At 46.0% G+C, this 27,879-nt stretch overlaps 2 protein-coding genes across 3 annotated transcripts; both read left to right on the top strand.

Moving 5' to 3' along the window:
• On the top strand, positions 1–16,547 carry LOC135918521 (vacuolar protein sorting-associated protein 4A-like). Its single transcript, XM_065452135.2, has 2 exons — positions 1–528; positions 15,552–16,547. The coding sequence occupies exons 1-2, from the start codon at positions 244–246 to the stop codon at positions 16,422–16,424; spliced, it is 1,158 nt and encodes a 385-aa protein (XP_065308207.1). The 5' UTR covers positions 1–243; the 3' UTR covers positions 16,425–16,547.
• A 1,497-nt stretch (positions 16,548–18,044) lies between these two features.
• On the top strand, positions 18,045–27,557 carry LOC135918520 (vacuolar protein sorting-associated protein 4B-like). 2 transcript variants are annotated; one of them, XM_065452132.2, is made up of 3 exons: positions 18,045–18,376; positions 19,433–19,735; positions 26,377–27,557. In XM_065452132.2, exons 2-3 carry the CDS (start codon positions 19,434–19,436, stop codon positions 27,467–27,469), a joined length of 1,395 nt encoding a protein of 464 aa, XP_065308204.1. In that variant the 5' UTR covers positions 18,045–18,376; position 19,433; the 3' UTR covers positions 27,470–27,557. The 2 variants fall into 2 exon arrangements, with proteins under 2 accessions (XP_065308204.1, XP_065308205.1); XM_065452133.1 differs by lacking the exon at positions 18,045–18,376 and adding an exon at positions 19,340–19,363.
• The last annotated feature ends 322 nt before the right edge of the window (positions 27,558–27,879 follow it).

Consider the following 27,879-nt stretch of genomic DNA (forward strand, 5'->3'; position numbering starts at 1 on the left):
GAGATGGCTTCTTAGGAATATTCCCCTACCATTGAACGCCGGTCCTTTTTGGTGCTCGGAACGACTCATCATTGAAGCACGCCATGACCCGTGGAAAACGACGAAGTGCGAGAGGCGGACTGTCCCGCCAGGAAGGGCGCCGGCGTGGCTCGAGAATCGGCTGGCGTCGCACCCCTGTCGCGCCTTCCCCGAGGTCTGGCGAGCTAGCGAGGGGCCGCAGGGAAGCGGCGTCACCCGCTCGCCATGGTGATTCCGGTGACGCTCATCAACGACATCAAGGCGGCCGTCGACCTGTCCAACCAGGCGAACGTCGAGGATGCCAAGAAGCAGTTCGCCAACGCCATCCGGCTCTACCGCAAGGCCATGGAGTCGTACCTGAACGCCGCGCTGCTCATACGCAACACGTGCGCCCCGTTCGTCGAGAGGGCCCAGAAGCTCAAGGAGTTCGCGGGCGAGGCCGAGCAGGAGGTGGTCGGCGAGGGAATTCCCGACCTCAAGAAGGTCCACCAAATCGCCCTGCTCTCGCAGGTGGGTTCGGCTTGGGGGCCTTACCGTTGCACGTGGTTGGGACCCCTGCTATCCAGTAGCACAGCCTGAGACACTCTTGTCTGGAGCTGACGGGTAACCATTTTGAACTGTAGCGCAAGAAAAGGCGACGAAGCTCACAGTAAGAGGAGGCACACAAACACGATCGCTACGCTCGAAACATTTCTAAGACTATGCTGCGCGTTGGACTCCTCTTTCCTTGTGCTTCGAGTTACGAAATTTTCTGTTTTGGATAGGTATAGAATCAGCTTGTTTTGTCGCTGTATTAACCTGCCTATAGCGACACCAGTGGGAGACAACTGTGCAAGCGAGTAATCATATATCGTAGAACACGTCGCGCGTTCACAGATGCCTCGAACAATCGCTCATGTCGCGGCAGCCATGCGAGCCATTTCCCCGCTTTCGACATACATATATCGAAATCGGAAGTTTGAATAATAAGCAATTAAGCAAACACAACAAAAAAACGTTGGTTTGTTCAAATGTATGTTCACTTGCCACGAACTCTTAATCTGCACATATATATATATATATATATATATATATATATATATATATATATATATATATACACTCATAACCTAAGGCAACAAACAATGACAGGGAGTACAGTAAGGGAAGGTATTTGTAGTTGCTAATATATCTATATAAAGAAAAATGAATGGCTATAGAAAATGAGTGAAAAACAACAAAACAAAGTGGCCTCTGGTGGGGCACGCCACCACGTCTTTGCCATACACTTGCGATGCTCTAACCAATCTAGCTACTGCCGCGCCGTCTTCCCATCAACTTTCTGGGGTATTTATGTCTGTGGACTAGGAATAACACTGCGAGTCTTTGACAGCGCCACCACTCACGGCCATGGCAGTCAATGAAGAACATGCAATCTACCATGGGCAACACGTGTGCGTGAATTTTTTGGGAGAAGGCAACTGGTCAATGAAACCATACATGCTACCTTAAAGTGTCAATACTGCCGGATTTTGGACCCTCGCTGCGTAATGAACAAGAAGAAAGGAAACCGAGTTGCGCGATTTTTATTATTCATATCATAGCAAGCCAATCAACAAATACACCAAGGACAGTTTAGAAGAAATTACTTGTACTTTTATTTGAATTAGAGAACTGATAAATAATTCACTATGTGAGAAATACGTAATGAATAAATTCGTAAGAACATCGCGCACGTAATGCGGCAATGTGGGTTTCTTTCCCAGCAGTGGACTGCTTGTTTTTGAACCCATTTTTATTTTTGTTTATTCGTAATTTCTTTATTTCAGTTATTAACTACAAATAATTACCCCTTTGCAGTCGTTCATGTCATTGTTTGTTGCCTGCTTATGAATGGCTAATAATATTGCTAAATTTTCTTAAGTAAATTGATTGAGCAGTGTTTCGCATTGGAGTGGCTGGCTCTTCATAATTACAAGCGTACAGAAACATGTAGACAAAGACAGGCACATAGAAGACACGCATGCCTGCGCTGTTAACTCGTAACAAAGCTGAATAAGCATCGGGGACTTTTTGTCATTCATGAGTTTCCGTAAGTGAATATTTTTGTAAGGCAGCAAGAGCTACCAGAACTAAACTGCGCGGATTTGGCAAGGAAAGTGGCCAACTTCTTACTGCGAAGTACGACAAGCTATATATCAACATGTTAGATTTACTACCCTGTTACCGACAGTGTCTGTCAAGTGCAATTGGTCAATGTTCCCTGTAATGTCCAATTATCGTCTGCCGCTACAAACCGCCGTTCTTTTGCGCCTTTTGCTCAGCAGAAATTAGGCACTGGCAGCGCAGTCCACCTTGTCATGATTTATCATTTTTATTACATCGAGTGTACGAAAAGCAGTTATCAAAGGTGAAGCTCTAACATGACCATCTTGACCATCATGACAGCGACCTAAAACCAGGTGGCGATCTTTCAATTGCCGTCGCCGACAATATACTGTCCGATATGATTTTACTTTGGACGTCTTTTGACTTGGTTTGTGTTCGTGTTGTTGTAAACCAACAGAAACATTGCTCTGTGCGTGCTATCGGCCGCCAAGTGCGCCACCTACTTTTTTTTTTTTGATGAACTGCATGACTCAGAATTTTCTCCTCTCGTTATTTCCATGCTCATCTTTATTCCTTTTAGGCGATTTTAATTTCCCTAAAATAAAGTGGACTTTGCTGTCATTCTTCAGTGTCAGTAGGTCCGCCAACTCAATATTTTAATAACTTCTACTTAGAGTTTAATATTACGCAACTTACATCTGGGCCTACTAGGACTGGTACTTCATTTAACGTTTTTGAATTGATCCTTGTCACATAACCTAACTTAGTACATTCTTTAACGCGATCGCTGATTTTAGGCATGAAATGCTTTTAGCTCCTGTTGTCGTTGACCTTCAAGTGACCTTGATCCTAGAGCCTGAGCTGTCATCCGGCCATGTTGCGGGAACAAAACGAGATCATCCGAGCACCCAGTCAAAACTGAAGAAAATGCGGTCTTTGGCCCCCAACCCTTTGTACAGGAAAGCATTACATGGGCTAGTTACTGCCCACACAATTAAAAAAGACATTGATTCCGAGTTCTTCCTAATGTTTGTTCACAACACCACTCAAGCTGTAACTTCTAGTGCGCTGAAGTTTTATTTGTCATTCTCAACAGAGCGACGTTCAAAAGGCAGATACAGGGCGCTTTACACTTCATTGTCATCTTATGGCGCTGAGGAGGGGTTGCGTGTGCGCTTTTGAACGCCAGTGGTCCGTGAGTTCGGCCGCGCGGATTTTGGGTCGCCGCGACAGATGGCACCATTTTCATGCGCTTTTGTTTATTTAGCTGGACAGTGCGCTCTGTACCCCTGGCGTCTTTAGCTGCCTGCCTTGCCGAGTTCAGCCGATTTTCTCCTTCTAGCTGGGCAGCATTCATATGGACCAGTACACAGTATGGTGCGACGCGGTGGGGTGTGCCGTTACGAACGTGCACTACACGCATTTTAAGATTGGGCATACTATCATCTCGAACGAATCTGCTTTGCCGGTAGACATTTCTTGCTTACGCCTACTCTCGATAACGGGCGAGCCAGGAATTTGCACATTTTCTTTTTTCAGAAGGCCGCCTTATAGATGTTAGAAGAGCAAAGCAAACTTCATCAGAGGTTATGCGAGCGGCGATTACGCTGCAATTATTCATGAGTTTACGGCATTTATTGGCGGCTGTATACCAGAACGTTTGAGCCATACCGTAGAAGAAAACGGCAACTTGTTTAAAAACAAAGCCGCCTCATTTGTCGCTATATATCTGCCACTGCAAAGACTTCGCAGGAAAGAACACTCTCCTTGGTTTTTCACGACATTAAAAAGGCTGTCTCACAAGAAAAAACGCCTTTTTCGCCATGCAAAATGCAGTCTGTCATGTACACGTTGGAAAGATCATTTTAATGCCTTGCATGCCTATCGTACCGCGTTAGAAGAAGAGAAGGACGTTTTTTTTATTATATACCAACCTACGCTCACTTCTTTCTACTGGCGCATCCTAATTGTGGAGCACTGTTGACATAGAAAACTCGCAGTTTGGCCCGAAAGACGAAGCACCTATTGCGACAGCAAATTAGTAGACAGCTATACGAAGTAAGCATAGTAGTTTTATCGGCAGTATAAACTTGTAAATAATCGCTTACTAACTGAAGTAACAATGATATAACGTGTAAGCGCAACTGAACGAGGATGAAGAAACAAACCGACACACAAAGACAGCTGTATCTGTGTCTGTTTTTTTCTACGTCCCTGTTCAGTCGTGCTGACACATTCCATGATGGATTGAAACCAACTAGCCCGCCAGTGAGCTTTAACTAGATTAACCAGCGCGGTGTCAGGTGCGCCCTGGTAAACATGAACACATCTCGCTCGACGAGCGCTGAAAGTCGCTGTCGTGATGCTGGAGTAAGGAATCGTGGCAGCAGCAGCCATCGAATTGACCTTTGTACAACCGTCGTTTTAACGCGAACGAAACGTCTAATGAGCAGCGCATACGAAGCTACCGGCGCTACGCGCACCCTGGAAACATCGCGGCTCACTTTGAAGATAACGCCGGCGCGGGCGCGCACTTTGGCCACGTTGCAGCCCGCTTTCATCATAGAGTTTCCTACAATACTAGAAGGAACTCTGGCGCTGAAGTCGTTGTTCTACCTTGGCAATGACGGGAAGTACATGGGTTTCTCTGATCTTCGTTCTTGTGGTTTCAGATGCTCTTGTGGCTTTGTATAATACGCTACATAAACCTCCTTGTCGGAAGTTTCAGAGCAATGTATACTCTTCGAAGCGCAGAACACGCCGTGAAATACGCGCAATCGCGACTAATTGCAACGATTGAACTTTTCGAGGTGGCCTAATCGAAACACGCCAAGCGTCTCAAGGCACCGGCATGCCCGCGATAAATCATTAGGGCGTTTCACATCGCTTATTGTCCGTGGCTTTAATGATTCTGCTTCTATTTAGGTGCACGTTAAAGAACCCCAGGTGGTCAAAATTTCCGGAGTCCCCCACTACGGCGTGCCTCATAATCAGAAAGTGGTTTTGGCACGTAAAACCCCATATATTAATGATTCTGCTTCTGGTCACCGACGCGAGCGGACGCAGGAGGGCTGCAGGTTCTTTACGAGCTGCGAAAAGGGGCCGACGCTGGCCGCGGATCATCGTTCTACGATGTGCCAAAGCACTGCTGGATTGTTTTGCCACCCATGCCCAACGCAGAAGGACTGGATGCAATGGCTCTCCTACATTACGACATCACAGGACGCCCGTACAAAATAGATGACTTTAGTCAACCAGTGAGGGACGCTTGCATTATTGACCAGGTTGGTTAGTGGCAAAGGGGCTTCCCAGATGTTACACGTCTTGCTAGCGAATTTTCGCACGAAAAAAGTGAAAAAGAAGTTTAGAAACAAAGCCTTTCCTTGTAAAAGGTAGAATGTGTGTCGTTATCGACACCCAGAGGCAGGAAGTGCGGCGGAAAGTGCATTGGTGCGCATTCAACGTGGGCAACGACGCAGTGAGACGGGTTTTCGCAGAGTACGGGGCCGTGGAGGAGATCAATGACGACAAGTGGAAGCCGGGTGACCTCGACAACGCTGAATCAACAACGCATGTCGTGCATCTTATTCTACATGATGGGGTAAGCCTTGAACGCGTCCCACAACTAATGCGCATCGGAAACGGAGCAGTACTCGTCATTGTGCCAGGCCCAACGCCCGTTTGTTGCCGAGATGCCGAGATGCAACGAGTGCCATGCTTATGGGCACACGAAGAGGTGGAATGTGCAAGGTGCTACGCTCGAGTCACTAGACAGTTTTAGTACTGCGTCATGACGATACGTACGCAGCACGCAAGGGCTTTGCGGAACGTAGGAGCGCGTGTCGCGTTGGGGCTTTTAGTACTGCGAAATGCCTACGTACGTAAGAGGGCGAGCGTTAGACGCCGGGCGCGTCGGAGCGCATTGGCCGTGTCCGCCAGTACGTCGAACCGTCGGCCAAACTAGACGTTGTTGATCTGACTAACGTGATGTAACGTGTGGGCGCGTTCCCGCTTCGTCGAACTATATTTAGGCCTTTAAGAGACTCTACTTTTAATGCGGATGAAATGCACGATTCACATAGAGAAAAATAAAGACCAAACACTTGCTTTCTGGGGCTGGCACGGTCATTTCCGATGAACTGCGCCAAGAGTAGGTCGAGCCTTTCGCGCAAACAGCGCACGCTGAAGACTTTCGTAAAAGCAAAATTCATATTTTTGGTTATACATTCCCACTTTGCAGGATCCTGGAAAGGGTTCTGCGCGTTTACTTCGCGCAGCAAAGCCAAGTCGTACGCCCCGGAAAAGAACAGTCTTCCGCTGGTCGCCTTCGACACCGCCATTTTTCGAAACTCTTGTCTCGCGCTCTCCCGAACGAACGAGAACCACGAGAGCAGCACGCAAGGCTCCCTACGTACGCACGCAAGAATCGGATGCGTGCGTACGCAGCGGCCGCGTACGCATCTCGTAGCGTTTGTGTTGCGTTCTGCACATGCGCAGTTTGCAGAACGCAGCGATCTTACGTACGCAACGCCGTTGCGTACGCTACGTACGCAGTACTAAAACTGTCTACTTTTCGAGGAATGGCAGAAAACGGCGAGTATAATGGCCGAGGATGAAGCGTGAAAGGCTGTCGCGAACGCTGTCTCAGACGCTGTGACAGAGGGAGACGCAGCTTATACAAGTGGCGCGAAAGAAAGCGACCAGAGACAAAAGCCAGCGTCTCTATCTGCTTCAACCGAGGAAGGGTCAGTGAGTACAGGAACAGACGCGAAGGACGGAGACGTTGCCTCTAGGAAGAACGAGTGTGGTCGCGTGCAGACGCGAGCTGATGATTCTACTGCTTCAAAAGGAACAATGACAGCACAAGCTGAGAAGGTGGGCGACATGGCGACAAGTTGGTAGGGTGGTGGTGCAGCATCGGTGGGCCTGGAAAGCACGCCTCCTAAGCGCCGCCACAACGACGCAACGAGTGTTCCACCGCAGCAGCAACTGCGTCAGCCGGAGTGACAGTGGCGGATCGGTGGGAAAAAGAAGCGTGTCAGCGGAACGCAACGCTCGTCGTGGCTTCCCCGCGATGCCACTGAGAAATCGCAAAGACTCTTTCATCAGCACCATGCGGGATGCTAGCGTTCTTGTTAAGGTGGGCACAATACTGTTTGTCTGGTAATAATAACAAAACTAAAAATGGCTGCCTTTGAAAAGCACATGTTTGTGGCGGCATTAAACATCAGAGGGCTGGCCTCGAGTTGGAGGCAAAATCAGCTTTACAGGTTAGTTGCCGAAAAAGGCTTGGACGTTGCCGCAATTCGAGAAACTAAAATGGAGAGTCAAGAACAGACAGATAGTATGGTGCGCCTGTTTACCAATAGGTTCGAGGTATGTGTCTGTCACGCAGTGGACAACTCCGCATGGTGTGGGCTGATGACACGTAGGACATTGGGTACATTCCTAGAAAAATGTGACAGGTAATTTCGGGAATTTTATTGTTTGTGATGTGATATTAAATGCCATGGGCACATAATATGTGTTTATGCATAATCAAATGCAAAAGAGAAAAAACACATGTTTGAAACTATCAGTAACTACTGTGCTGCGGATAGATTTGTAATTGTGATCGGTGACTTGTTAATTGTTAAAAGACGTTTTTTGCCGCAATTGAACCCACACAAAAAGAAACACATAAAGACACGGGCGGCACTTCCTACTGACATAATTTGGACTGTGACCCATGAATATATATACACATACACGCACGCACTGGCTGTTCACACATCTACGTGAATCGGAAAATCGGAAACTAGATTGTTTGACCGCTGGATTACGTAGATCTGTGAATAGCCAGCGCATGCGTGTATGTGTATATGTATTCATTGGTCACAACCCAAATTAGAGCAGTTGGAAGTGCCACGCGTGTTCTTTAGGTGTCTTCTTTTTTTGTGAATTCAATTGCGGCAAAAAACATGTCTTTTAGCAAACACCAACTAGGCCAACAAGCAGTTCTGTTGACTTCAATTGTGTATGCATGGCGAACAACAAAACCAGCTCGACCCCTTCTAGGAATGTCAGGGTTCTTTCCTCAATAATCTCATCAGTCAGCATTATTTAGAAGACGTCGGTGAATGTTGTGGGTTTGGGACTGACATGCGCTTTACCAATTTTTAAGGTCATAGCCACGCTGGGTTGTATCGCGCCTATTTTTCTACAAATTTAGTAACGTTGATGGAAGAGTATGGGGTTCAGCCAGTATCATTTAGTGATCATGGTCTCGTAACGTTTTGCGTCGGAAAAGAAAAGATGAAAAGTGTAGATTTGTTTGGGAAAATTTAAAACTAAAGGATAATCTTTTCAAAGGCGGCGTTTTTACACGCTATGTCATCGATGCGATAAGCATTGATATCATTAATTAATATCGCTAATATGATAATCATTAATATATATATATATTGAAAAGCAAAGGCCCTAACACACTGCCTTGTGGTACACCGTTTTGCACTGGTAAAGAAAAGGATTGTTGATTATCTGTATATACTGCCTGCTTCCTGTTTTCTAAGTAAGACTTTATTAGAGTGAGAGGAGTTCCGCGGATTCCACTAAGTGAAAGCTTGTAAATTAAAATATTGTGGTTCAGACAGTCAAACGCGTTACTAAAATCGACAAACAGGCCGAGAGTGAAAAGGTTGTCTCGAATGTTTTTTTTAATGGTTAGCAGGGCGGATACTGTTGATCGCCCTTTCCGGAAGCCGAAATTGGGTGTCACATATAATATTCTTGCAATGGAAAAATTTAGAAAAACGAGTGAATATCACCTTTTCTATTCCTTTGGAAAAGACAGGAATGACAGAGACTGGCCTATAATTGCCTGTGTCGTTTCTGTCTCCGCCCTTGAATACGACAATCACCATACTTTTCTTCACCAGGATAGACGCCAGTTTCTAGAATCAGGTTTAAAATATGAGCAATCACAGGAGCTATGAATTCTATGACATACTTAACTGGTTTTATTTGACGTTTACCTATGTCTAAGGCCTTGCTATTCTTTAAGTTCGTGAATGTCCTGTAAACCTCTAATTCGTCGGTAGGCTCAAGGAAAACTCTGTCGGCGCATGTGTTCATCGTCGTTTCTGAACTTGGTATGTGATTTACTGGTGTTCCAATGTTAGGGAAATGACTATTGAAATAATCAGCAAGTGCTTTCCCCGACAGCTGACTTCCTTTATGGTTTATTCTTCCTACTGACGCGTTCTTTCTGCCGCGGCCCATAACGTCATTTATCAATTTCCAAACTACATTGGGCTGTTTCCTTGTAAGGTAAGAAAATATTTGCTGATATGTTCGCTTGGCGTGTCTAAGCTCAGCGTTTAGTTTGTTTCGTGCGCTTTTGAATCTAATCAAAATTTCTGGCGACCGAGTACGTAGAAAAGCGTGGTATAGCTTCTTCTTGTTCTTTATCATTTTGATATGCACGGGTGTAACCCAAGGTTTTCAGATTTTTTTTAGTGTAATTTTTTTTTAGTGTAATAATGCCATTCGGAGGCCAGTATAAGACCGTTATTTTTTGCAAGTGGTATTTCAAGGTTAACATCTCATACTCATTCATTGAAATGTAGAACTCCAGAAGAGGAACGCAATGGCGCCGTGTTCCAATGTATGCGGCAACACCGCCACCGCGCCTGTTCGGCCGGTTAATGAAATAATTGCTGTATCCATTTAGGCGTAGTGCGCTGCTATCGCCATTGAACCATGTTTCCGTCAGCATATTAATACTAAAATGAAAACTGAATTCGCTCAGCAGTACTGTTATCTGGTCCTCTTTATTATTACCGGAGCGAGCATTGATATGTAAAATAGAACTAAAAGGATTGCGTGCAAGCTCAGTTCAGTTCAGTTCAGTTTATTACCTTAAAGGTCCCCCGTAGGGGCATTACATAAGGGGTGGGTTTTTATACGATAGCAAAACATCGTCATAAATAATTATTTAACAAAATGGTCGGTTACAAGTTGTGTGAACGAAGATGGACAAGTCGTATTAGCGATGTTGGCGGGAAGGCCATTCCAGTCTGTGGCGGTACGGAAAAAAAAGGAGGCTGCGAAGGTGGTTGCCCGTGCACGTGGGCGTGCCACTTGAAGTGGATGGCTGGTGCGGTGAGATATGCGTGCTGCTGCTGTTATGTAAGGCTCTTGATTAAGGGAAGAAAAGAAGAACTTGTGGTACAGGGAAAGACTGGAAATGCGACGTCGACATGAAAGCATTGACAAGCCCGATTCTGATTTCAGTGATGAAACGCTGACGTCGTATGAATATGAGGTATGAATGAATCTAACAGCACGATTTTGAACTGATTCTAATGCGTCGGTGAGATATGCTTGATGCGGGTTCCAGATAGCTGACGCGTATTCCAGTTTCGGCCTGACAAGTGACTTATATGCTAGTGATTTTAAATCTGATGGGACCTGCCGTAGGTTCCGTTTTAGAAAACCTAAGGTTTTGTTAGCTGCAGAGATAATGCTAGTAACATGTGCGCGCCAAGACAAATCGTGAGACAGGGTTACACCTAGATATTTATAGGATTGTACTGATTCTAATGGTGTGGTATTTATTTCATATGGGAAGAAGGAAGGGTTGCGACGGCGGGAGAAGGACACAAATTTACATTTCTTGGCGTTAAGGGTCATCAGCGAATTGCTGCACCATTCTAAAACACTGTTAAGATCATTTTGGAGTGTGGTATGGTCAGATGAGTTATAGATAGAGCGGTAGATGACGCAGTCGTCTGCAAACATGCGTATATTACTGGAGACACACTGAGGTAAATCATTAATATATATTAAAAATAACAGGGGACCAAGAACAGATCCTTGGGGCACGCCAGAGGTTACTGGGAGGGGACTTGATAGGTTACCGTTTATAATAACCATTTGTGTGCGATTAGACAAAAATTCAGTTATCCAAATTAGAACGTTAGGGTCCAAGTTCAACAGCTGAAGTTTTAGTAGCAAAAGTTGGTGGGATACTTTATCAAATGCCTTTGCAAAATCTAAAAAGATTGCGTCAGTTTGTACATTGATGTCAAGGTTAGTATGCAAGTCATGAACGAAAATAGCTAATTGAGTTTCACAAGAGAAACCTTTGCGAAAACCATGTTGTGAAGGGTGAAAAAAGTTATTACTGTCCAAGAAGGCAATGATTTGAGAGTAGATGACATGTTCCATGATTTTGCACGGCACGCTTGTTAGTGAGATGGGTCGATAATTTAATGGGGAATTCCTGTTACCGGTTTTGTAGACTGGAATGACCCTTCCCACTTTCCAATCACCCGGCATGTTTCCTGAAGAAAGTGACTGTGAGAACAGTAAGGATAAGTATGATGCAGCCATGTGTCTTGTGTTTCTTAGAAGTTTAGAGTTAATTTCATCAATGCCAAATGACGATGATAGCTTAGTCTTCTGGATTATGGACGAAATTCCGTCAGCAGAAAATGTGATGCATGGCATGTGACCTTCAATGTTGTACAAAGGTAAAGAAATGTTTGTTTCGATTTCTTTCGTAAATACTGTTGCAAATGCGGAATTAAAAGTGTCAGCGCATTCAGTATCGGTAATTGTCTCGTGTGTGTCATTTGTGAGCGAAATAGTGTGAACAGGATGAGGATTTATTACTTGCCAAAATTGCCTTGGGTTAGTGCGCAGTAAATTTGGGAGTGTAGTGCCATAAAATGAACGCTTTGCGCTGCGGATCGCAATCAGATATTCGCTTTCAGCTTTGTAGTACATTTCCCATCGAAGCGAGTTCCCGTTATTTGTAGCCACTCGGTAAAGACGTTTCTTTTTATTTTCTAGTTTTTTAAGGCGTCAGTAAACCAAGGTTTTTGATTATTGGGGCGAATGTGAACTTTAGGAATATATTTGTTAGCCAAATCTGTTAGCTTATCCTTAAACATCGACCAGTTATGGAATATTGACCGATTGCGATATGCGGCTTCAAACGCGGGGAAGAAGGTCTCAAGTTCGCGGTTAATTGCGTCATAGTCACCCTTTTCGTAAAGCCTTATAGTTTTCTTATGTGTCTTATTTGGTGTTACAGGAAAAGAGAAAGTAGCATGAATGACTTTATGGTCACTAATTCCTCGAAGGTGTGTAATTGATGAGAGGGTACTGGGATCATTAGTCAGGATGAGGTCCAGAATGGTTGCGGATTCTGGTGTGACACGCGTTGGCTCCAAAACTAATTGTGTGAGGTTAAAGTTCAAACAAATGTCAATGAAATTCCTTGTCTCTGGGGGACCTACTATTGAAGAATATGTTAAGTTGCTCCAGTCTATGTTTGGGAAATTAAAGTCCCCGAAAAGTAAGATGGAGGCATTAGGGTAGATGTTCGTTAGTTGTATTAAATTGTTATTGAGCTCCCCACAGAATTCAGGAGTGGCATGTGGAGGCCTGTAGCAAACCCCCAGCAGCACTGTAAGTGGTGATGTGCGATATAGTAGCCATAGTATTTCGAGTTTTGATGCAATGTTAATAAATGAACACAAAAGTTGCCGGTGAACTGCTACAAGAACGCCACCGCCCCTTGTGCCTACGCGGTCAGTTCGATAAACCTGGAAGTCGGGTAGCTCGGCCAAAACTTCGGTATCAGTGACGTCATTGTGTAGCCAGGTTTCTGTTAGAATGAGCAAGTTGCTGCCTGTTGATGATACGATGTTAGATATAAGCTCGCGCTTCGGGAGATAACTACGTGCGTTAGTAAATACTGCGGAAAACGAAAGATGTTTTCTAGGTGCAAGTTCTGGTTGATTCTTTTTTTGTAGAGGACGGGATGATTGCTACAGAATTTCTTTTTTGCAGAGTTAGATGATTCATCAAAAACATATCGTTTAGGACCAATGTATAAAGTTTTATAGCGTAGAGAGTATGCAAGTGATTTAGATTTGGCGAAATGCAAAAGGGCCTTCCTTGCTTTCTGAGTCAGGCGAGAGAAATCTTCACCTACACTATAATTAGTTCCTTTCAGCATTCGGCCTTTTGACAGAAGGGCGTCTTTCGTTTTCCAATGTGCGAATTTTACTATTATAGGACGATTTCGATCTTTGGTGTGTTTTCCTAAGCGATGTGCCCGTTCTATATCTGTGGGGTTGATGTCGGTTTGTAAGTGATCACGGCAGATCTGGATTATTAATTCTTCAGACTTAGTAAATGTTTCATTTGTAGTGGGGTCAGTAATTCCGTGGAAGATCAGGTTATTGCGGCGAGATCGGTTTTCGGCGTCGTCGAAACGGGCCTCTAACGCTGTGACTAGGCGAGTTGTTTCAGTTGATGTTGTCTGCAGTATTTTTATGTCTTGGCGTAGAGGCATGAGAGCCTGATAATGGGCCTCTAAGTCGGTCATGCGCTTATTCAGGTCACTGATTGTTTTGTCTGTGGTGGTCAGCTGCAGTTTCAGGCTCTTTAGCTCCTGCACAAGTGTTGTTTGGCCTGCGGTTAGTTTCTGCAATTCGGCCAGTACAGTGTCAAGGCTGGCAGGACCAGGGTTAGTCTCGACGTCACCAGATATGATTAGTAGCAGACGGATGACATGAATGCACTCAGTGGCAATCGCGACGCAGCACCGTGGGCTCGGGAGCTGTACCAGAAGATAATTGCTTGATTTTTTAGCAAAAAGTGCATATGTTTGACTAACCTGCACGGCGAAAGCAAAGCGGTTAGCGAACTGCACCAAGGTACAGTCACCGGGCCCACAGAGCTGCGTCGACGGTGGTTGTTGCTTTATAGCTGGTAGGGCTGTCGATGGCGATGAATCTTTCCAAGTTCGCTCCAGGACCGGTAGGTGGCATTCAAACGGTGAGGCAGATGGAGATGGCGATATGTGGGAACCAGGCAAAGGATTGCACGTGGCCGCTCCGTCTTCGTGACAAGGGGAAGCCTGCACTGACGACGCACTCGAGGATGCGCATGCCAGAACAGGCAGCAGCAGGTTGTAGATGTGATAGGCGACCATCTGCATGGCGAAAGCAAAGCGGTTAGCGAACTGCACCAAGGTACAGTCACCGGGCGAGAGGGTAAAAAAAATCGTAATATTCCATTTTGGACCGTTTATGAAGACGTATCAAATAGCACAACTTGGTTCAGTGCCCGCCTCGGCCGAATCCGCTTCATCAGATAAAGGCGCTCTACACCGTGAAATAAGTAATCAGAGTCATCACCCTATTCTTCAGACAGATTTAGATAGCATCTCAAGGTGGTGCTCACAATGGCTGATGGCTTTAATTCCACTAAATGCAAAACTACGTCCGACTCTCCTCACTCAAACAGACCTACTGTTTTCGGCTATATTATCCGGGAAACTAACCGCGAGCACATGAATTCCCATAGATATCTCGTAATCCAGCTGAGCTTTCGTGGCATGCGCACATTGAACACATCACTAACAATGCAAGCAGCTCTCTTGGCTATATACGCAGAAATTTTTCTAAGGCGCCACCACATTTAAAATTGCTGCTCTTCAAAACAGTAAATAGACACAAGCTAGAGAATGTTTCGTCAGTTGGGGACCCTGGTAAAAAATTAGTAGCCGATACCACTGAGTGAGTTCGGAAGAGGTGAGCAAGTTTCATCCTTTCAAATTATTCCATCACAGCTAGTGTTTGTTTAATAAAATGACACCTTGGACCTATTAATATGCAGCTGCGACGAGCTATTTGTCGTCTCTTTTTTAAGACCCTTTAGCAAAATAACTCACTTCAAAAAGAATTCATTTCATAACCTTCATGCACGCCATGAAACCTTGGTCATCGGTCGAAAATGTTTATTCCTTTCTGCCGCAGAAACGTTTCGTCAGATTGTTTTCTGCCAAATACCAGTGTGAGTGGATCCGACTTTCCCCCTCCATCGCCTGCATAAAGGATCAATTACCTTTCCATGCTGAAATAAATTATTGTATCCTGAGTTTATAGCTCTAATTACTAATAATTGTTTGAACATGTGTTATTTTTATTGGTTATTGTATCTACCTTTTCTGAAACGCCCTTTCTGGCCCCGAGGGTTATGTAATGAATAAAAATAAATGTAGTTTTTTCAAAGTATAATTACAACGGATAACTATGAAAAGGAGGCGTTCTTTGGCTTTTTGTTACGTGGACGACCCCAAATGTGCTATGTCACCATCTGCCATTTAGCCCCTTATGCCCATACGAGCCATACAGGCCATGCCACATTTGCAAGGGATGCTTCTGACTTGGTGCTCGCGCAAAGGGCATAAACATGCCCCTTATAATGTGTCATTGCCTCTATATATGTGCAAGTTCATTGTGCTTATTTAAAGAAGCTACTTTATATAGAAAAGGTATTTAAGCCCACACAATAGGTTTCGCTTAAGAGGGCCACGCAATGCGACTACTTTATTGAAACGCTAAGTAATTGTCTAACTGCGCATTGCCCTTTCCCTCTGTAAGGTCCTGCCTCCATGGTGCACCGCTGCTGGAACTGTCACCTCCGGTAAGAAGCTCAACTTCGACAACGACATCCAGGGTATTGACCCCACCAAGCTTGTCCTCACTCAGATCGTGAGTGACCCAAAAGCAAAGGCTGCATCGACCATCCTACTTCATGGCCCGCACGGCACGGGAAAATCTTTTTTGGCCAAGTCTCTGTACGTCAAGTACCCCGAAAAGTCCATCTTTTTCGTGGATGTGGACCAGTTTGTCAACGGTGGCATCACGCACAACGCCCCCAAGATGGCGCAGATGCTCGTGAGGAACTACAAGAAGCACAACACGGGAGTGCTGGTTCTTGACGGTTTAGACCAGCTGTACCTGCCGGATTACCCGGATGCCAAGAAGCCCGTCGTAGATGCCGTCAAGACCGAACTGCTCAAATACATGAAGGACCTGGCCGAGAAGAAGGAATACAAGGAGCTCGTGATCGCGACGGCCTTCAGGCCATGGCTCATCACGGACGACATGAAGGGAACGTTCGAGGCCAAAATAAACATTCCCATTCCGGAGAACGAGGAGGCGCGCAAGGAGATCATCAAGGCGGAGCTGGGCAAGATTCGTGTGCCCACCTACAAGGACGGCGACATCGAGAACCTGGCCAAGAACACGGTTCGCTTCTCGCGCTACCAGATACTGCGAGTCATCCGCTATGCGCTGGCACGCAACTTCAACAACGTCGAAGCCATCAAGATGAAAGAAGACGCCGAGCGGCTGAGTCACATGGTCAAGGAGGACATGGACAAAGTTTCTGAGATCATCAAGGCCGACCTAGCCGAAGAGGACGAGCCCAAGCACAAGGAGTTCATCGCCGCCAACCCCACGGCAAATTAGAAGGAGGCCATCTGCTCTCGCTGAATAAAGACTAGCAGCGCCACCTGTGCTGTGAGACAAAAGGGGGAAACGAAATTTACAAAAAAACTGTGTCGCAGTAAAATTCAGCGTACATATCTCTAATTTTCTTGGGCCTGCTGGCATTTACATCTTAGTGCTTACAAGTTCGAAGAAGTGTTCGCAAACCCGGTTATAGTAAAAACTTCTGATATCCTGGAACGCCTATGATGAAGATGACCTAAATTACTTCTCTCATCTGGCCGGTCAAGGGGAACTTAAAAATCTGCCCTTTATTTGGCCAATAGCTCCGGACTTCATTTCATACATGGCAGTGTAACTTGATGTTCACAGGGTATTTTGATCTTTAGCTTTATATTTCTGTAACATGTAGGTTTACGCAGTTGTAGTTTGTTCACTATGCTACGTGCTCCCTCTGTATACCGTGCTCCCTCTGTACCATACCGATGCATCCCTCAGAACTTATTGATCGAGTCATGTCAATACCATCAATACAGTAAATCAATACAATACATTACAATTATCCACGTAACATCGTAATATCATATTTTCGAATAGATGGAAATTTATTGAAAGTCGAATATGATTTAAGGATCTTATCGTGGCTTCTAGAGGAAGTACTCATATTTCACACGCTTCACAACGTCTCCAGGCATGTCTCATTAGCCAACTGCAATTGCGCGGACACTCTAGGAAAAAAATGTATAGTTAACTCTATCGTTAACTCTCTAACATCGCAGGCAATTGCAATACAAGAAGAATGAGGCGTACGATACATTTTATAAACGCTGAGAAAAGGCCGCGAGTACGGTGCCCGATCGTTCTAGTGTCATGTACCCATTTGTTATGCGCATCACGCGTCTCTTATTGGACCATGGTCCAGCATAGTTGGGTAAACTGTTGCGTCGACACACGAAGCTCACGCTAGAAGTTTTGCGATATGCCTTTTACATGTGTCTGTGCTCCTCTGAGAATATTACATGCAAGGAATCCTTCAGAAATTATCTTAACTTTCTCATTCCTCGTGGAACATCTTCCCATGTACATACATACATTAAAAATACCTGCACCCCCCCTCCCCCCCGCCTCAGTTAGGCCGAAAAAGTTATGTCGAACGGTGAGCATAGAATAAACAAATCAGACTGACCAAACGTGAATCATTGACTCAAAATTAGAAACTCTCCCCGTAGACCTATTTTTTGTCGACTTCCTCTGTGCAAAAGCCTACCTGATTCGACGTGCTAGCGATACCTACACGATGTGTCATGCATGCCCCCATCAGGTGCCTGTGGACGGTGGCTTTTCATTAGTTCAACTGCCGAACAACGCAAGCGAGTTTGCAAGGGTAATGATGGACCGCACTTCCCAAAAACCAGCTGACGAGTCACGGACATTGCGTGCTGTTCACAAAGACCAGCTAGCCTTGTTGCTGCCTCTAAATCTGGCTCTTTCTACTGTCGGCTACAGCAAGATTTTTCTAAAGCTGTCTTTAAGTAAGTATCTGGTCACTTGCTACAAAGGCATTTAAACGGGTAATGTTACCCTCCTTACATAACCCTGTATGCACTCTTCGAATCGTAAACTACAAGGACATTTCAATGTGTCGTTGTTCTTGTCTTCTAACTGTGGATTTCGAAGTGTGAAGGATGACGATGCCTTATTTATTGGCACAACTTACGCTCGTGATGACGTCAACATCAACTTTTTTACGGGCTTGTGTTGTGTAGCTCATTAGGACTCTACTTAGAAAGAAACGGGGCAAGACTGTTCATACGTGAAAGGAAGCTTAGTGATTGCTATGTGACCTGTCATTTAAACTAATCTGTAAGAAAAAATTTAGATTGCATACCACAAAAAAGGAACGAAGAGTGGCTGCAGCGTCATGCGCCAGCTTTATGGAAGAAAAAGAGCGACCAAGCGCTTCCAGTGTCCAGGTAATCATTGTGCTCTTTTGCAGGGAGTAAAAGGCATATATTCGTCCGGGAAAATTTATTTACTACACCGTGTAATGCTAGGACAGTTTTTTTTTGGCGTAGCTATGTTCTTTCAGATGCCTATCGCTACGAATCAGAGCATTGTTTATGTTTGGTTCACGGATGAATTGCCCGGTGCCACAGGATCAGTGCCTGTCTTTTCACTACAGAACTGGCAGAAAAGCGAGACGATCAGAATAACGATGGATTGCCAGTGCTGCTCTTACGGTCACTGTGATGTTACTAGAGTGCCGTCTTATCCAGCGTACTAGTGATACGACATACCTACCTTCGACAGCGATAACGTGGTCGTCATTATAAAATCAGCAGTGTCACATCTCTCGCTTTTCACGTGCCATTTTAGCTTAGTGGCTATCGTGTTACGCTGCTATACCCGAGGTGGCCATTTTGATCGCGGAAACGGGGACCGCATTTGCGCGGAGGCGAAATGAAGAAAAAACGCCTGTGTAGGCGGAATCAGGTGTAGATAGACGTTAAAAGAGGTCAGAATTAATTCGGGGTCCCCCACTGCGGCGTGCTTCGTATTGTTGTCGTGGCTTTGGGAAACTAAACTTCAAGATTTAAACTTAACGCGAACTTTGGGCGTGTGCGGTGCACCAGCTTTTCTACCCTAGTTTTTGAGCAGCCAGGGTTGATTACTACTTATGGCATTGCGCCGCCAAGCTTCAGGTCGCGGTGTCGATTTACCGTCATAGCAGCGACATTGCGATGTGAGTGAATTGCAAAATAACGCTGGCGCACTTGCATGATGCTGCACGATAAAGAACTCTCGGTGGTCAAAATTTTTCCTGATTGCTCCGCACTGTGGTCCCTCACAACCCCCTGTGTACTTTCGGGATGACAAACCCAGGCATTAAAGTTTATTTCTCCCTATTTCTTAGCTCTATAAATACATTGAAAGAGGCACTAGAACTTGTACGCAAGAAGGTAATAAAAGATTGATTCATTCATTCATTCAGTCACTGACACTCCATACTGCCGGTAATCCTGTCACAGAATGAACGCCGAAGAAGCGGTTCGAATGGCGGTAGACTACGGTCGTCGCGCCGAAGCCGAAGAGGAGGCGCAGAACTTCGCCGAGGCCTTCCGGCTGTACAAGCAGGCGCTGTTCCTGTACTTCGTGGCTGCGCGGGAAATTCGTGTCGAGAGCAGCGGCTACCTGCAGCGCACGCACGAGTTCATCCGCTTCTTGGGGGCGCGGGCGGATGGCGATTACTCGACGGCCAGCTCGAGCCCATCGCCCACGGAACAGCAGCACCGGCGACTCAGCAGCGGAAGCAGCCTCAGCGTCTTTCCGGCGTAAGTCGCAATCGATTGTCACTGCTCTGATTGAGACGCATTCATGTTTTCCCTATTCTCGAGAGTACAGCATAATTTGTTGTCAACTGCACAATGTTAGGGATTTCGGGGACCCAGCCCAGCTGCCTCGAGCTGCCCGCGAGATTATCCGCATATTGCTGAAAATTTTCCGTGTGAACCTTAACTTTTGCTAAAGCTAACTTCCTTGGTATCATCCTGGAAAGCAAAATATTGTCTTCTTTAAAAGCTTAAGGCGAGTTAGCGTAAATTGAGCGTGAGGTCACTGGCTCAATTACCTGCCGTGGGGGCCCCATTCTGACGGGGGTGAAATGCAAATACGGCTGTGCACGTTTCTTTTGGTTCAGGTTAAATAAACCCAGGTAGCCAGAATTTAGCTGTGGAGCTATGTACTGCGGCCTCGTATGGAACTGGGGATTTCCCGAAAGTTAAACGCAGCAATTTATTTCGTTTAACTAAAGCTTTTACTGGTGTTTGCTTAAAATCCTGCAGACATGGGCAACCTCTGCTCATGGTGAGGGGAACAACGGTATTTCTATATTCTGAAATGGAAGGTTGTAATTTGTCACATACACCGGATGAACACTGATCACGAATTACTTAATTCGAGCCGCAAAAGATTACATTGGTAAGCAATGGAGCAAAGCAGTGCGAAAGCAGTGCGAAAGCACTTCATTGTTAGAAAAGGAAACTGCACTTGCAGCCCTACGCGACATATACCACCAGATTCTTTAGAGCGCATCTCTAAGGGCCGATTTACGCTCGAGCCGCCCATCGCCGCAAGCCGCACCGCACGCGTGCGGTTGCGCGAAATATTGCACGTATCAAACACTTGTGCACAAATTTCGCTTTACAATGTGTAAGGTATACACTGTGCACACAGTTTAAATGGTAATTTGTGCACAAGTGCTATATACGTGCAATTTTTCGCGCGAACGCAAGCGTGCGGTGCGGCTTGCGGCGATGGGCGGCTCGAGCGTAAATCGGCCCTTTGGCTCCCGTTTCTGGGTCGAGCGTCGGTGTTCCTCGTGCAACTGCAGGGAACGCGTTTGTGCCACTGCTCGCGCGTTCATCGTGGTCTTCATCCACAGCTGGCTCCGGCGCCCTTCATCATGCCAGAGTTCTCATATTGCCCCTCCCTCTGCGAAGCCGCTGATGGCGCGGGCCTACTTTCAGTCGGAGCGGTGATTTCGGTATCAAATTTTTTGCCTCAAGATATCGCGAAATGGAAACAGGTGTTCTTCGCCTTGACCACGGAAGCTGAAATAGGAGCGCGGATAGGTCATCAGTACCTAACCCTGTTGGCCAGATAGTGTTTCGGGGGCCTTCAATGTGTGCTATGCAAGCCTTCGCACACAATTGGGGCAGTTCACGAGCAACTCCTGCCCTGTGGCGCATCACAGGGGCATATTTGTGTGGTTGCCGCAATCGTTCCTGTTACCATCGGCCTGGGGAATTTCCGACCACGACAGCACGAGCTTACGGTAGGTAGGCACGTGGCGATGCCATACCGCATAATTTGGTGCCGCATAAATTTAGCTTAAGCCCTCACGCTCAGTCGTTCTGGGTGGGATGAATATTATTGTGTATAACAGTTGCGGCACTTCTAACACAGCAATCTAACAAAACAATCGAATACAAATCTGGCCTCCAAATAATATTGTACTCGTAGTATAGCGAATTTATGTGATCATCTTTATAACTGCGTTATTTTTTAGTTGTCATACGAATTGAAGCAAGCTGTTTTAGGCCACTTAGAAAAATAAAAGGGTCATCAACCGTTCTGGTATTCATTCTTTGCCTGCTCTTACGGGGTCTACGAAGAGGCCGAAGGAATTCAAAGAGGCCTACATCACTTGGGCGTGAAATCGAAATAAATATTCATATATTTATGTGCTACATTATGCTAATTAACGTCATAATTAATTATTTTACGCTACATATATAGCAATTTACGAACTTTAGCCGGTGAGTTTGCATGACGTAACCAGTTGGCTTGAATCTGCAGGATCACACCAGCTTCAGAATATTATTTCGCAAAATGTGGGACAAAATACTTCGACGTTCCAGTTACTTTTGTGCTTCAATGCATAACAGAATATGCTTGTTGAATAGTAAATGGAACAGCAGTGCATTTCTACGCCGAGTTTGATGGCGAATATCTCTATATTTGTGCCACTTTGGAAATTAATTACAAGTGCAAACGAGGCGCCTCGCAAGCACACCGGCTAAAGCTCGGAAATTGCATTATATGCCGTAAATAAATAAATTAAAAATGAATTATTGATATTTTATTCCATTCTACATGTGTATCAAGTTTTCCTGCAAGTAATGTCTGCCTCTTTGACTAATCTAGTTCATGGACTGGAATTATGCTCTGCGCAACAGGCCATTTTTAGAAATGCCGGACAACTGAAAATTTGTCCACCGCATATCGATTCATTTGCTCATGCATTGTGTGTCTTGCCTTCTTTTGGGTAGAGATGGCTCTTGAGCCTATAGTAATATGGCGTATAATAATGCTGTATATATCTGTGTGGGCATGTAAAAACATGCCCGCACAGATAGAAAAAGCATTGACTGCTGTCAGACGCACTATTATATTCTTGAATTAAGGAAGGGCTTCGAGTTTCGGGGGCTATGCTCGCCAATGTCCCTGTTTCCGAACGTTCTTCTCCTTTCTGGCCTCAAGATTGCTCAAAACGTCAATATCGTTTTTTTTTTCATTTACTCATCCTGGCAGCATCATTACCACATATTCAGTAAAAAACATCGCATTAATTCTATATATATGTTCTTAGATTAGAGCATCCGTGAGCAATAGGTGTACAACTGTCTCACAACTGTCTCAGTTGTTGGCGTTCGTCGACAACAACACGTACTGAAAGAAAGCGGAACCATGACTGCTGCCAACGTTGTCCACGCTGTCTTTTAGTTTACATGGATGCTGCACGTACGTTAAACTGTTAAAGAAACATATATGAACATGGCGTACTTAAGTTGCATAATGCAGTCGATGCACTGGGGGGCTCTCGCACGAAACAGAACGTTTTTGTTTCGTACCCAATGCAGTGGCGCAGTGGCATTGAGCTTCTGAGGACGCGCTCGGTGATTCGATGCCCTAGCTCAACGGCCGCATTTTCTGTTGGAAGTCCAAGCACAAGAAACCCGCATATACTTAGAATCAGGGGCACGTTAAAAACCTCCGAGGGCCAAGAATATTCAAGAGCCCTCTACTTCAACGTCTCTCACAGTACCAGTGGTCCTTTGGCATGTCAGAAGCCACGCATCAATTATTTCTTCAGATATGTAAAGAATTTAGGTTGTCTGCTGACGCTCATTGAGGACAACCCCAGTTGAAAATGACAACAGAGGTTGTGTTCAGTACTACAGAAATTTCTGTTGTACAACAGGATTTTTCTGTAGTAACTACAGATTCCTGATGGAGCGACAGACTTTTCTGATGTACAACAGACATTTGTTGTTGCTACTACAGAAGTACAGTCTGTCGTATGTCTGTTGTTACAACAGAAAGCTGAAGCTTTACAACAGATTTTTGTAGTACTACAGAAATTTCTGATGTACAACAGGATTTTTCTGTAGTAACTACAGATTCCTGATGGAGCGACAGACTTTTCTGGTGTACAACAGACATTTGTTGTTGCTACTACAGAAGTACAGTCTGTCGTATGTCTGTTGTTACAACAGAAAGCTGAAGCTCTACAACAAATTTTTGTAGTACTACAGAAAAAATTGTCATCACTACAGGCACCCTGTTGTCCCAACAGAAATGTTCCTGAAGTAACCCGAAAAACTTCTGTAGTGCTACAGAGAGCTGTTGAAATACTACAGAAACCTATTGTGGCAACAGGCCCCCAATTGTCACAACAGAAGTGTTCCTGAAGTAATGCGACCAACTTCTGTTGTACTACAGAAAAATGTTGTTGTACGACAGAAGCCTATCATTGCAACAGGCCCCCAGTTGTCATAACAGAAGTGTTCCTGAAGTAATGGACAAACTTCTGTTGTACTACAGAGAACTGTTTCACAAGGGAAACCTATCGCCGCAACATGTACCCAATGATGACAACAGAAGTGCACTGAAATTGTGTGATGCGACAAGCTTCTGTAGTGCCCGGTTGAAAAAGACAAAAGGAATTCCTGTCGCAACTACAGAAATTCTGTTGTACGACAGAAGTTGCTGACATTTCTTAATTGGGAGACATTTCTGACATTACGACAGAAATTCTGATTTCGCAACAGAAGCATTCTGTCGCGACAACAAGAGTTCTGAAGTCGGAACAACAGCTTTATATCCTGACAGCGACTCCGACGTTACGACACCAATTCTGACGTCGCAGCAGAAACATTCGGTCGCGACGGCCAAGAGTTCCGAAGTCGCAACAGAAGCGATTTCCGTCGCGGTCCTTTAAAATTGTATGTTTGCTCATCGGTGGTGTACACTGTACTTTTCTCTTGCGCGGTATTCAATTGCGCTTCTCTGAAGCCGGCAATGCTGATGGCACCGACACCGGTAATAAAGTCGACGTGGCGAATAGTTATAATTGTGCCGTAACGACGCGGCACCAGCAACGCCCTACCGGCCTCCTGAAAATCGGCCGCTGATCAAAATCATACCATCTGCGGGAATGGCTGCGTATCCGTTTTAGAGCGCAGCTCTTTGGCGTCCGTTCCTGGGTTTCGCGTCGTCGTCGTCGTCGGCGTCGTCGTCGTCGTCGGCGTTGTCGTCGTCGTCGGCGTTGTCGTCGGCCTCGTAACCAGCTCGCCGACGAATCTGCTGCTCCGCCGCCGCGCATGCGCGCTGTCGGCTCTCCGGGCGAGGGAGGATGATGGAAGGGAGGAGGAGAGACTGTGGAGGAGCGCTGGCTACACAAATGGCTCTTTGGCGTCCGTTCCTGGGTTTCGCGTCGTCGTCGGCGTCGTCGTCGGCGTTGTCGTCGGCCTCGTAACCAGCTCGCCGACGAATCTGCTCCGCCGCCGCGCATGCGCGCTGTCGGCTCTCCGGGCGAGGGAGGATGATGGAAGGGAGGAGGAGAGACTGTGGAGGAGGGCTGGCTACACAAATGGCTCTTTGGCGTCCGTTCCTGGGTTTCGCGTCGTCGTCGGCGTTATCGTCGGCCTCGTAACCAGCTCCGCCCCCCTTTCATCCCCCCAGTGCTAGCAGCGACCGACTGATACCGCTTTCGTGAGTCCGCTACCGCACTCACGAAAGACGTCGTGCACTTCCTGCAACTCGCATTAACCGTCCATCGATCCACACCGATGTTAGTAGTGGGGGACTCTAATGTTGACATAAAGACAAACAGCAATTTCCTAACACTTATGCGGGAGAACATCCCGTTCCTCTCGCTCGTAACGCGTCCCACGGCTGTGACAACCTCGCGAGGCACTTGTATAGATCTCGTCTTTGAGAGTCAAGCATTGGTGTACCAAGTCGAACATATGTCAGTCTATTTCTCCGACCACAAAGCTTCCTTCATGACTGTCAAGAACTGTTAGTGGAGTCTTTGTTAAAGGAATACGTGTGAAAAATAAAAAAAAAATTCTGTGATAGCGCATACATGTGTTGCTCGATTTCTTTGCCTCAATCTATCGAAAATGTGAAACAGCTTATTTGCTGCGCTCAAATTTCGCATTAGGAAGTAACGTAATCGTCGGTAATTTTTTTTTTTTGGTAAGATGTGGCACACAGGCCTGTGGACTTACATGTGCTGTTACACTGACACATTAGTTAATTTCCCAGGAATATTTCACAAGCTTATGCGAAGCGGAAAAGAAGATTTGGGTTGTTCTACAAAGTTGCGTGAAAAGCTGTCTCGCTCGGGTCTCATTAATCTGGTACAGTGCTGCCGTGAGAAGCCAGTATGCTGTCAGAAAGAACTCTCATCCACGAATGTTCATGTAGCTATTTTGCATTGAACACACGAATTATATGCGCGCTCAAAAGTGTAAAGAACGAGAGACAACTGTCGAAACTAGCAGTAATAACCCTAAATGTCAACGTTGTCTATTTCTGAATTTCTTATTTAATAAGGATATCGTACATCAAAATCGATGTTCTAGCACTGCAAGATGTACCTGTCGATGGTACGAACACTCTTGCTCTTCTAGAGATGCGGCAGTTGACGCGGTGGAGTGATAGCGGATCTTGGCTCTCAAAATGCAAATGTAAACATCAGCGCATCGGCACGTCGTACTATTCACAGGGCCAAAACGTACCCTCGAAAAGCATGTCAGGGGTGGTGCAGTGGTAAGATGCCGGGCTCGGAATCGTGAGGTCGCATGTTCGAATCCTAGGCGAAGACGTTTTTAAAAAAAATTTTTTTTAATTTTATGTTTTTCTTTTTTGTACTAACAAATTTACATAACGTTACGGACGTCTCTGTCAATTTTAATTAAATATTTATCAAGAACTACACAACTTTCTACTACAGGACGTCACACTACAGACAACAGAACTACAGGCAACAGAACTACAGGCAACAGAACTACAGAAACAACGTCCCAAAATACGACAGACTCTTAAAATTTCCTGTTGTGTTTTTCAACTGGGACATGTGGCATCCAAAGCTGACACTAACGGCGCAATTATCGCTGCCCAGGCCCCACGGTCAAGAGGAGCACAAGGCGTTCCACACGGGTGGCGTGGTTGTGCTAGGCGAGGCGCAAGTACGCTGGTCCGACGTGTTTGGCCTCGAGGTGCTCAAGCGGGCGCTCATGCTCAACGTGGTGTACCCCGTCAAGCACCCGGCGCTGTTTGAGAACGCCAAGCCACTCTCGAGCCTCATGCTGTACGGTCCCACCGGCTGTGGCAAGTCGCACATCGGTAAGGCACTGGCCACTGAATTTAACGACTCGACCTTCTTCTACGTCATGTGCCAGCATTTCGCCTCCAAGTGCCTGGTCGGTAACGAGAACCTCACCGTGAGGACGCTGTTCGAGATGGTCCTCAACCACGCCCCCAGTGTGCTCTTCCTCGACGAGCTTGACGCGCTCAGCGGAAGCGGAGTGAGCGGCGAAAATTCGGGTTTTCTGTACAGAGTGAAGGCCGACTTCCTGAGCCTCCTGGAGGGGATACTCTTCAAGCAGAAGGTCACCGTCATTGGAGCCACCAAGTCGCCGTGGGCCGTGGACCCGGCGCTCGCGCGCGTCTTCCGGAAGTGGGTTTACGTTCCGCTACCGACAGACGACACCCGAGAAGTGATGCTGCTGAGTGGACTCAAGGATGTTCGCAATCAGATGTTAGACTCAGACGTCTACTATCTCGTGCAGAAGACAGACGGGTACACGTGTGAGGATCTCACATTGCTCCAGAGGGAGGCCAAGATGCAGGTCAGACAGAAGCTCAAGTCAGCGACTCACTTTGTCAAGGTCGAAGGCTATAGGAGGCCTGGAAGCGCGTCAAAGACCGGCGACTTTCTCACGCCATGCTCGCCGGACACTCCAGGAGCGATCAGATTGTCCTGGAAGGACATTCCCAAGGAAGCCCTTTTAGAACCAGAACTGAGCTTGCAAGATTTCGAGGCGGCGTTGCAGAAGTACCACGCCTCGGTGACATCCAGCGAGCTTGAAAAACTGGACGCGTTCAGAACGAACCAGGAGTCAAATTCTCACACGGTTCTGCGGGTCGACATGAGTGCTTTCAATGTAGGCCACATGGCTGAAGACGACGCTGAAGCTGTAGTGGAAAACTGACGCTCGGTTTTTGGTTTTCGTTTTCGACAGCCTCAATAAAGCTCGCCCAGGAGCCAGCAACAACGAAATAGTGGGCGCCATGCTAGAACATCTGTTTGTCTTCAATTTTTCAATTTTCTATTGATTGTTAGCTAGTTCATGAGGTAACGTAACTGACAAATATTTCCATGCGCGGAGTAAACAGAAAGTAGCGGAGCCTACAAGTAGCCGCAAGTGGCAATTGGTCCAACGTCCTGCGACAATAATTGATCGGCTTGCTGCAGTTATATGAGGATGCACTCGATAAGCGAGTAGATTGTTATGTCTCGCTGCGGAAACACAGGCTGAAATCCTGGACATCCTCATCAAAACCATCTGTTTATCGCAAGACAATCATCGGCAACAAAACGGCGTCATACGCTTGAACCATG

This window comes from Dermacentor albipictus, unplaced genomic scaffold, assembly GCF_038994185.2.
Source record: "Dermacentor albipictus isolate Rhodes 1998 colony unplaced genomic scaffold, USDA_Dalb.pri_finalv2 scaffold_15, whole genome shotgun sequence".
NCBI lineage: Eukaryota > Metazoa > Arthropoda > Arachnida > Ixodida > Ixodidae > Dermacentor > Dermacentor albipictus.

Bases quoted from the DNA above. Each gene is read 5' to 3' on its own strand.
- LOC135918521 (XM_065452135.2), top strand. From the start codon at position 244: ATGGTGATTCCGGTGACGCTCATCAACGACATCAAGGCGGCCGTCGAC. The intron at 529-15,551 runs GTGGGTTCGGCT...TCCCTCTGTAAG, and splicing joins AAATCGCCCTGCTCTCGCAG to GTCCTGCCTCCATGGTGCAC.
- LOC135918520 (XM_065452132.2), top strand. From the start codon at position 19,434: ATGAACGCCGAAGAAGCGGTTCGAATGGCGGTAGACTACGGTCGTCGC. The intron at 19,736-26,376 runs GTAAGTCGCAAT...ATCGCTGCCCAG, and splicing joins AGCCTCAGCGTCTTTCCGGC to GCCCCACGGTCAAGAGGAGC.